Raw genomic sequence first — 11,328 nt, forward strand, 5'->3', positions numbered from 1 at the left:
GGCCTTCCTCTTCCAATAATTTAAAGGGAATGTGTCATGAGAAAGTGACCCATTTGCAATCAAGTTTTATATAAAAGATTACCTCCCCCCCCCCCCTTCTTATTTTATGGTTTTAAGAAAAAAAAAAAATCCTGCAGTTTTGCTCTCATCACAGGCAATACTGAAATGAGCATGCTCTGTGACTGGCCTTAAAGGGGTTGTCTCGCGGCAGCAAGTGGGTCTATACACTTCTGTATGGCCATATTAATGCACTTTGTAATATACATCGTGCATTAAATATGAGCCATACAGAAGTTATTCACTTACCTGCTCCGTTGCTAGCGTCCCCGTCTCCATGGCTCCGTCTAAATTCGCTGTCTTCTGGTGTTTTTAGACGCGCTTGTGCAGTACGGTCTTCTGCCTGGTGAATGGGGCTGCTCGTGCCGGAGAGCTGGTCCCGCGTTGTCATTGTAGCTCCGCCCCGTCACGTGTGCGGATTCCAGCCAATCAGGAGGCTGGAATCGGCAATGGATCGCACAGAGCCCACGGTGCATTGTGGGTGAAGATCCCGGCGGCCATCTTGGTGAAGGAAGAAGGAAGTCGTCGCAGAGCGGGGATTCGGGTAAGTAATATATATATATCTTTTTTTAACCCATCCCTTGGGTTTGTCTAGCGCCGACCGGGGGGCCTATTGAAAAAAAAAAAACCGTTTCGGCGCGAGACAACCCCTTTAAGTGTTACCTAACGATCTCCCAGAGTCCCTTTTCGTATGTTGTGTGACTGCTAAGGCTCCTGTGCAGAAGAGGACAGACACTATTAGGATATTTTGTAATAAACATTTTTGTGTCAATGTAGAATACAAAAACTTTATTTATAGAATAGGTCCTTTTCTTATGACACTTTCCCTTTTAAGAAGATGTGTTCTTTGCGGTAGGGTATTGTATATGTGGTGCGGTTTCCTTTGGCCCTAGAGTATCCAACCTCTGCTACACTTCAGCTGGTGTTTCCCCATCCTGAAAATGTCGAGTTCTCGCAAAGATTGTACATCAGCCCATCTCCTGTGGTGCAAGGAGCAACGGAGGAAGAATCTATGGAGTGGGGAATGGCACTATTCCATCTTCACATCAGATGGAGGATCCTGGGAAACGGCTTCTGCCAAGAGGTACATGGAAGTTCCCTTATGATCTGGGGATGTATTCTGTGGCATGGCTTCAGTGACCAGAACAGAGTTGTGCCTTGACATTCTAGACAATGTCCTAATCTTCTGGGTATTGTCAGCCATACTTTCCACAGGACAATGTGTTTTGTTGCCTTGAGGACATGAATGCTCCACTGTTGGACTGGCTGCAGCGGCGTGCCTTTAATATCTTCAGCACAAACTGGAATGTCACGAAATACAAACCATATCCATCATTAGGAGAACTTGCCTGGCCTTTGCAGGATGAATGGAGGGAAATACCAGCTCAAGCGTATCAGATGTTAAAAAGTATGCCAGCATATTGCCACATTGGCGGTAGCACATTAAAGGGGTTGTCTCGCGGCAGCAAGTGGGTCTATACACTTCTGTATGGCCATATTAATGCACTTTGTAATATACATCGTGCATTAAATATGAGCCATACAGAAGTTATTCACTTACCTGCTCCGTTGCTAGCGTCCCCGTCGCCATGGTTCCGTCTAACTTCGGTGTCTTCTTGCTTTTTTAGACGCGCTTGCGCAGATGCATCTCCTCCCTTCGGCTGGAACCGGCACACGTCATGGGGCGGAGCTACACGATGATGCGTACAAGGGGGCGGAGCCAAAACGCCGATGCTTCCAAGACCAGCTGAAGGGAGAAGATGCATCTGCGCAAGCGCGTCTAAAAAAGCAAGAAGACACCGAAGTTAGACGGAACCATGGCGACGGGGACGCTAGCAACGGAGCAGGTAAGTGAATAACTTCTGTATGGCTCATATTTAATGCACGATGTATATTACAAAGTGCATTAATATGGCCATACAGAAGTGTATAACCCCACTTGCTTTCGCGAGACAACCCCTTTAACTAGACAGTCAAGGTCCACCTGTGTTCATGGTTCTCTGCCAAATTCTTAAGGAACATTGTTTTAAGTGAATGGGGCAAAATGGAAATATCTCACTGGTGGTTGTGCTTGATAACAACCAGTGTAAAGAATGAAGAGGCTGTTGTGTAGCAGGAGTGCCTGGAAGCGGACCACCACTGGTCTAATGTTGACCTAACACAGTATAGGCAAGTGATGGTGAACCTTTTAGAGACCGATAGCCCAAACTGCAACCCAAAACCCACTTATTTATTGTAAAGTGCCAACATGCCAGGGGGCGGGGCTTATCACGACGTATGATTTTTACCCCCGTCGTTCTTAAAAGGACAGGGCTGTTTCAAAAATAGACAGCGTGCAGATTTTGATTGCTTTTGGATGCAGAAATGCTGTGGAATTTGCCACGGAAATTTCCGCTGAGGACATTCTGCAGTATTTCCACCTCGTGTAAACATATCCCAGCAGTGATATTGACACCCCCCCCCCCCCCCCCCCTCCAAGAGCGGCCCCAGCAGTAAGGGTGACCCACCCCAGAGCAGCTTTAGTGGTAATAGTGTCGCCCCCCAGCGGTAATAGTGTCGCCCCACAGCGGCCCCCCACAGCGGTAATAGTGTCGCCCCACAGCGGCCCCCCCCAGCGGTAATAGTGTCACCCCACAGCAGCCCCCCAGCGGTAATAGTGTCACCCCACAGTAGCCAGTAGTAATAGTGACATCCCACAGTGGCCCCTGTAGTAATAGCGCCCCCCCCCCCCCTCTGAGACCCAAATTCCTCCCCCCACCTCCTCCACTTGGTGCTGTTGCTGCCACTGATCCCAGGAGCACAATGTGACATGCTGCCGGTCGCCTTCGCCTCTCCTCTCCTCTCCCCTCCCCTCGCCTCACGGAACCAAGTAGGAGACGTCAGAGGAGGATCCTGGCTGCACACTGACATCACAGTGTGCGCCGGGATCAGCGCCTCTAGCAGCGCTGCTGAGCGAATACCAGCAGGGAAGCTGCGGCACCCCTGGCGGTATTTACTAATGTGGTGAGCGGCCCATGGTGGCGAGTGCCAGCTGGGAAGGCTCCGAGTGCCACCTCTGGCACGCGTGCCATAGGTTTGCCACCACTGGTACAGGCTGTTAATGTTAACAGCTTGAGTAAACTTGTTTTGGGGTTTATTAAAAAAAAAAAAATTAACTTTGTGCTGCTAGTGTATAAAATAACTGCTCACATACAGGTATCTCCCGGCAACACCACCAGTCCCATTTGGGCTAAGCCAAAACTAGAATTTTTCCAGGAAGATTAGATAACTATGACCAGCAGGGGCACCTGGAGGGTCTTCTGCTCCCCTATGCTCTGGGACGCTGCACTGACCTGCAGGATATGGATGTGATTTCCACCAGAGTCACTTGCATTTTCGCACAATTCTAGCCAGATGCCACGGCTCCTGCTCCATTAGCGCCTGTGGGCAGTAATGCTTTCTACAATGTATCCCCGTACAAGCATAAGCCTTTTTACATTTTATTGTCCACACCCTTTATAGGCATCAACAGCCGTTTGTTTGCAGCCTGCGTGTTCCCACACAACGGTCTCATAGGAGTCTATAGCAGCTGCCACCACTGTATTTCGGGCAAACTATATGCGCCAGCTCATCTTTATGCCAGGTGTGGTCCATTTTTGGTGGTTCGATGTTTTTACACGCCATATACTCACCCATATGAACGGATGCATTAGAAACCAATGGCTCAGATGGTCATGTTTATGCATGAATGAAGCCTAACACTGTAGATCAAAGAATGTAAATGTCCCCTCACCTTGTCACACTCAACCTCAGTCTAGTTAATGCCTCACACCGTATACAGGTGTGGGCATTCCCAAGCAGAGAAGACGGCACCTCCATAAATTACATACCGCCCTCCCAGGACTTGTGTATGTCCGCGTACGACCAGCAGATGAATGCTGACGATTCTACAATACCCTATATGGTGCAGGCCGCGTGGCATCACGATCCATAACACGGGAACATGGAGATCTGTAAATAATTTAATGTAATTCACGTTCAACAACGTGTCGCTGCAGCGCAAAACCATTCACCAATGGTTTGTTTTTTTGAGCTAAGGCGCTTGCATAATGCGGAAATGCGGCGGGGGTCATTATCTGGAGCATTTGGCGTTCTCATCTCGAATGCTCCTCAGCCTTTGGCGTAAACCATGAACCCCTGGGACGCACGCGCTTCATCCGACCACTGTAAAGTTTCATTCTTCTCTTGTTGATTATCGTCTACTTGAAGTATTTCCCGATGAGGATTTTAGGATCAAGTCATATTAAAATGCGAATCAAATCTGGATAAGGCTGCGAGTCTTCACAAGCATCAGCAGAGAACGTCTCAAGACAAATCTTGCCCAAAGTGGGTGCAGCCATAAGGATCATCCATGGGGTGCGGGTATTTGCTCTATACCAAACAGTAGCCGATTCCTTAAAACCGATCTGCCGCTCTGCTCGCCACGGCCCGTATATTTCCATATACTTTTGATGGTGGGCTACCTGTTGGGATGAAAAAAAAAAAAATTGAGATAATAATTGGTAAAGTGGGTGTCTAGGACCTATCTGCAGGACAGGTCAGCAATAGTTGATCGGCAATGGCCCATCACTGGAGATCCCTGTCAGTTAGCTGTTCACTGGGCCAGCTGTCAGTGCTGGAAGCAGATAGCGATGTCCGTACTACAGGCACATTGAATTCAATTGTAGCTGTGCCTGTAGTACCAAACTGGGCCACTGCAAGACAGATGGCGCTATCTGCTTCCAGCACTGACCGCAGGTCCGGTGAACAACTAAACGTCGGGGATCCCAAGCAGTGCACCCTTAATCAAATATTAATACCCTATTCTGAGGCTAGGTCATCAATAGTAGAAGTTCCCCAACAACCCTTTTAACCCCTTCCCACCAGAGGGCAAAAATGTACATCTTACATGCCATGATCTATGTGGATCACGGCATGTAAAGGGTTCAGAGGGAGAGTGCTCCCCTCTGTGATGTCATCAGCCTCTACTATGTAATCGCCGAGGTCCGATAAGTTTATCATGGCAACTGTTGTCAATGAGGCCGGCGGCAGCATCGAACCACGTGATAGGTGCACGCCATGAAAGGTCTCCCCAATGAAAACAATGGAAGTCACTTCTTGCTACAGAATAGGCTTTGGGTCCCATTATTTCCACCAATCGCCAGCTACACTTACCTAGAATGAGGTTACAAATTGCGGTTCTTGCCATCTTGATGTTTTGAAAGGATCCTAAAATATGGACTTTGCTATGAAAGACAAAAAATAGTCTGTGTTAAAGTAAACTGGTTTTGTACAACCTTACCACCTCACATGTAAACAGTCCCGGTCGGCGCGGCATTGGGGGATTTATGCAGTGGAAAATCCGCTGCCAATGAACATCAAAATCTGCACGAGTTCCACAGAAGTCAACCCCCCCAGTACATATATAAGTATCATATCAACCAGTGTTACTCCTTCCTGTCAAACACTTGGCCTTCTCCCTCAGATGGTCACGTCATCTACTTGGGTTTGTGTGTTCTCACACTAGTCAGGGTCTCAGTTAGCGTGATGGCATTAAATGAATCCTACCACAGAGACTGCTTAGAGAGGGACACGGGCTTTCCTATCACAGTTACTGCTGATGATCACACAGGTGTAATAGAGAAGATCACAGCTCTTCCTCCTGTCTGTACATTCATGGTCAGCAGATTATTTAAAAGAAGGTAATGAGAATTGAACTGTCCCCCCAGTGGGCAGAAATGGTAAAGCCTCTAGATAAATGCTGTGCTGTTGCATTATGGGATTGACATAAAAGAATTTCCACATCAAGATGGTGCCTGATGAGCATCAGACAGGTGGCTGCACTGCAAGGACATGACTACAACATACAGTGGGAGAAAGATGAGTAGTCCTTTAATGTCCACACTGTAGATTCTCCCTACAGGGTGAATTACATTTCTTTCAATCTCATCCACTGCAAGGGAGCGGTGTGCTCCTTATATACAAGGGAGTATATACATTGCTCAAGGAAACACTGTAGCATCCCAGTGTAACCCCAAGTCACTTACAGTACACTTCAGGGATAGCAATCTGTAAGACAACCCAAAAAAGGAATGGAGACATTTCCTCTTTCCTTGGCCTTCCTGACTGATTCGTCTCCAGTGTAGAAAGTTGCTGGTGTCCTCGTCACTACTGATACACGAGGAGCTACCTGCAGCCCAACCAGGTCCTCCAGGTAGTCCTGCTCCTCCAAGATGGCACATCATGTGTGCCAGAGTAAGGAGGTTTGTGGCGTCTCCCAGGACAGTCTCAAGAGCATGAAGCAGATACCAGGATACGGGCTATTAGACGAAGTGAGCTGGGAGGGTCTGTAGGAGAGCATCAACCTTCTACGGATGGAGGAACAAGAGTAGCGCTGCCAGGGCCCTACAAAATGACCTCCACTGGGCTACCAAACTGTTAAACAGGTCCCACCAAGGTTGCATGAGGGCGCAACGTCCTACAGCGGTTCCTGTGCTCACAGTCCAGCACTGTTGAGCGGTGTAGTATCGTGAGACAATTGCATCATATACTTACGAGTCGGCAAGAACTATCCTCGTCTTTGTAACATTTTCAATAGTGAACTTCGTCTTCCCTCCTTTTCCAGCTATCCTGCCAATAGCACGAGAGAGGTGGTCTCCCTTCAAGGGCTTGACTGCAGAGAGAACAAAGGAGATGTAACATCTGACAGGGGTATCTTCTGAGAGCAGCATAGCATATGGGGTAGACAGCGAGCCGAGGGATAGTAGGTTCTCTAGGATTTGAGCATTTTTATGCCTTGATTTCATGGCTTGATTAGCAAAACTCGCGATTGAGCGGTCATCCCCTCACTAAACTCTCCCCTCTCCAATCCATCCTAAATACAGCAGCCAGGGTCATCTTTTTGTCCTGCCGCCACACCGATGCCTCCCCCGCCCCAGGCCGCCCACACCGATGCCTCCCCCGCCCCAGGCCGCCCACACCGATGCCTCCCCCGCCCCAGGCCGCCCACACCGATGCCTCCCCCGCCCCAGGCCGCCCACACCGATGCCTCCCCCGCCCCAGGCCGCCACACTGATGCCTCCCGCCCCAGGCCGCCACACTGATGCGGGATATCCTCAAGTCATGACCTGCTGGGAGGACTGGAGTTCGGAGACCCTGCTCTACATTGTCCATTCTACAAGAATAACTTACCATCAGTGACTTCAAAGGATTCTAAGAAAAGATCATCTAGTCGAATTAATGCCAATGCATCCTGAAAAAGACATAAAAAAAACATAAAATACAGGGTTACGAGTCTTATGCCCCCACTGATATAGTCCTTTAAGGACACCTGCACACGAACGGGTCAAATTCCATCTGCGATATCCCGAGGTGGAATTCAACCCTGTGTCCGGCTGGTGACCCTAAAGTACCTGCCATTTGTCTTCGTGCTCAGGCGGCCTTCTGTGCTGTGGATGTGCCAGCCGCACATGTGCAGTACAGATATACCCATGCCGCTGCTAGGCAATAACGCATATCCCACGACCCTTCTGCAATGCTCATGGTAGAAGGGCCGTGGGATGGACGGACTCTAGCGGAGTCCGCACAGAATCGCAGCATTACGCTCGTGTAGATGAAGTCGCGTTTCGCCATTGCATGTTACGTGCAGCATTTGTTGCGAAATCCGGAGGCGGACGCCCGCTCTGTACGCCGCAATGCAAATTTGCCCGTGTGCAGGCAGGCTACGAGCTACAAGATGCCAACGCTCCGAGTCTCATCCGAGTGGCTCTTGAAGAAAAAGCACCGATGGTTCAACATGCGGAGACTGACGAGCAAACCCCGAAGAGACATCTTACCTCCACTTGGAAGCCCATGACGAAGGCCTTGACAAAGTCTGCCGCTTTGGATAGCGCAGCGACGTCTGAGGTCAGCTTACAAGTCTAGAGGGGGGAAGAAATGGGACATCTTAAATACTCGTTTTTGAAAAAGGAGACTTCCAACGAGGCCCTCAGCTTCAAATAAAGGGTCGCCGTGAACACTTGAGGGGTATTCCGGTTATAGGTCGCTTCTCAAGTTTTCACCCATGCTATCCGTCTGCCCATAGAAATGAATGGAGTGGCATCGCTCGGTTATGTGCCTGCGCCATTGTGAAGAACTGAGCCGCTGCCGAGCAGATTTGTACGCGAGTGCATATTGGCGAAGACATCTGCTAATGTGGCATCCATGATGGCAGCAGCTTCCTGCCATATCGCGTATTTGAGGGCGTCAATTGTTCTCGTCTCATTGCTGTACACACGGCCCTTCAGTAAACCCCGCTAGACTACATCCGGTGGAGTCACGTACGTAATGTTGGCGGCCGCAGATTTTTTCTAAATTAGGCCTCATTCACACGCCCGTGATTTCACGACTTATTACCGGGATATGCGGTGAATGGCGTCAAAGAAAGTACATTTATTTATGAACCCATCAAACAAAACCCGTCTGCCATTCCTCGTAGCGCTGAGGTAAAGTGAAAGCTGCGCTGTGATTGGTTGCTAGGGGGAAGAGACAAGTTTAGTGTGATGTTTCATAAATCTCTCCCAGTCTGTCTGTTGCCCCTAGCAACCAATCACAGCACAGCTTTCATTCCTCATAGCGCTGAGGTAAAGTGAAAGCTGCATGGTGATTGGTTGCTAGGGGCAACAGAGGTTTTCGTTCAGACAGTTTTCATATATCTGCTCCATAATCCTTTGCTCAGTCAGTCATCACAAGGAACCAGATAGAAATGACTAAATTATTGAATATTTGGGTTTCCTAGCGAGAGATTCGCTCGGTGTAAAACGCCTGTTTGGTTGGTCGTGTCTCGCCGCCCTCTTGGTGGAGACGCGCGACGGTTCTATAGACACTCAGGGCGATTTATGAAGCGGCTTACAGCGCAGCTTTCATTCCTCATAGCAGCTTTCACTTTACCTCAGCACTATCTAAAGCTGCTGTGAACGAGTCCTCCGGCCGGATTCACACGGGCGTAGTTGCGCACGCAATACACAGAGAACGGAACCCACTAATTTCAATGGATTCATTCACAAGCGCCTTTTTCCGCCATATTTTAGTGGCGCTAAAAAAACGTAGCATAACTATTTTCCTGCACATCAAAAGGCACATAGAAGTCAATGGGGGATGTGCAAATATATGCAAAAGACACCAGGAGGTGCGTGAAACCCCACGGAACTGCGCAGAAACACACCCGGGACTAACTGGCTATTTAAATCTGCGCTTTCTTTTGCCGCGCACAGCACATGGCTTAACCGCAGACATAGTACAGTAAAATACGTCAATCTACACGCAAAAAAAACCCCAAAACACCATTCGTTGTGTAAACGTTGCACTCATATGTGCACAAATACACAGACGCTCGTGTGAAGCCGGCCTTGGACGGTTTCTCTCAGACTGCTTCAGAAATCCGCCCCTTCGCGGTCGTCTTCACACTAAATCACTTCTCATTTCTGTGTTGACAATAATTTGCAGAGTTTTGGACTAAAACAGCAGATTTAATAGAAAACTGAATACAAATAACGGGGCTACTAAACGCCAACCGCTCCGCCGCGTCTTACCCTTATTTCGACATTTCTTGTTTTGAGGTTGAAGCGGACTTGGAGCTGTAAGTGTTCCACGATGGGAGTGAAGATCTTCAGCCAGTTCTCCTTCAGAGGCGAGTACCGGTGGGACGGGACCGCGATCTTCCTCATCTCATCCCTGTCTCCCTGTAAAGACACGTCACATAGGAGTCATATCAGAGTGCGGAGAGGCCCCTCCCCACGCAGAAGGGCTCCTCCACCAGCCCCCACTCCCCCGCAGAAGGGCTCCTCCACCAGCCCCCACTCCCCCGCAGAAGGGCTCCTCCACCAGCCCCCACTCCCCCGCAGAGGGGCTCCTCCTCCGCCGCCAACCCCCGCAGAGGGGCTCCTCCCCCGCCGCAAACCCCCGCTCCCCCGCAGAGGGGCTCCTCCGCCGCCCCCCCCCCCCCCGCAGAGGGGCGCCGCCGCCGCCAACCCCCCGCAGAGGGGCGCCGCCGCCGCCAACCCCCGCTCCCTCGCAGAGGGGCTCCGCCGCCAACCCCCGCTCCCTCGCAGAGGGGCTCCTCCGCCGCCGCCGCCAACTCCCGCTCCCTCGCAGAGGGGCGGAGGAGGGTGTTTCGGTGCATGTGTATACATTTTTTTTTTGCTGAGGAGATTCTGATTTGTTTACCCAGGTTTATAGCGGTGTTGTTTAGGAACGTGCGCTACGTTCCACATATGTTAAGCTCATGCATCTATAGGGCGGTGTGGACCCACGTACGGCAGCCATTATTGCCTGCGAACGATGGCGTGTCCCCCACACGCTGTCATGTGCAAGCCTTTTAAATTATTTTAAATGTCCCGCTCAGCGACGCTGCATATAAACCCTACAGATACACAATGTACGGCGCTGTGTACGCACCAATAAACAATATGTGTAATACGCGGTAAAATAGAACACTCTGCCCTCTTTTGTTTTTGTTCCTCGCGTATGTTACGCAATGATAACGGCTAGTGTGAGTGCAGCAGCGGGAGGCAGGGTCTGAACTGCTGGATGTACTTTATAGGAGTGAAGCCGGCTGCGGCACTGCCTGTCCCGCCCCCACGACTCGCGTCTGGGCCGCTACACCGACAGTTGGCCGGGCGATCAGCTGTGGTTCCAAGTGGCAGACCCTCCGCCGATCAACTATCCTGAGAATTGGTTATCAGTCGGTCTGTCGAGAACGTCCCTTTAAATACATTTAAAGGGGTATTTTGGGCAGGCCCTACTGATGACCCCCTGTACATAAGCACCCACCAGTCCAGTTCATACCAGAACTGCCCCAAACCGACCACCATGGATTCCGCCCTTCTGCTACTCCAACTGCCACCTTCCAGGACAAAGTAGCACAGCATGCAACGCTGTTGCACAGCTGCTGTCACGTGATCAGTACCTACCATCAGCTTGTCCCCAGAGATAGGTGGGAAATCCGGCCTCTTGCTGGGCTGCTCCCCGGTCTCCATGGGTCTCTCCGCGGCCGCTCGCCTCTTCCTACTCTTTCTAGTCGGGACTGTGATGAAACCATCCCCGGAGCCCCCTGCGATCTCCGCGTCCATCATTACGGCCCTTCCAACACGTGTAACACGCAACTATCCGGGAAGAAAGAGGCGGGGCCAAAGTATAAAGCGAAAAAAATAGATCACTTTCAGAATGACGTCAGCAGAACAAGCCCCACAGACGCCCTACGGTACATGGTGTAAA

The 11,328-nt window shown here is 50.2% G+C and overlaps 1 protein-coding gene across 1 annotated transcript; it reads right to left on the reverse strand.

Moving 5' to 3' along the window:
* Positions 1-4,040: 4,040 nt before the first annotated feature.
* On the reverse strand, positions 4,041-11,248 carry PNO1 (partner of NOB1 homolog). The gene is made up of 7 exons (XM_066595471.1): positions 11,025-11,248; positions 9,645-9,794; positions 7,911-7,994; positions 7,267-7,327; positions 6,631-6,748; positions 5,251-5,321; positions 4,041-4,559 (listed from the first exon to the last, which is right to left on the reverse strand). Exons 1-7 carry the CDS (start codon positions 11,184-11,186, stop codon positions 4,492-4,494), a joined length of 714 nt encoding a protein of 237 aa, XP_066451568.1. The 5' UTR covers positions 11,187-11,248; the 3' UTR covers positions 4,041-4,491.
* Between the last annotated feature and the right edge of the window lie 80 nt (positions 11,249-11,328).

The sequence above is a fragment of the Eleutherodactylus coqui genome, chromosome 3, assembly GCF_035609145.1.
Source record: "Eleutherodactylus coqui strain aEleCoq1 chromosome 3, aEleCoq1.hap1, whole genome shotgun sequence".
NCBI lineage: Eukaryota > Metazoa > Chordata > Amphibia > Anura > Eleutherodactylidae > Eleutherodactylus > Eleutherodactylus coqui.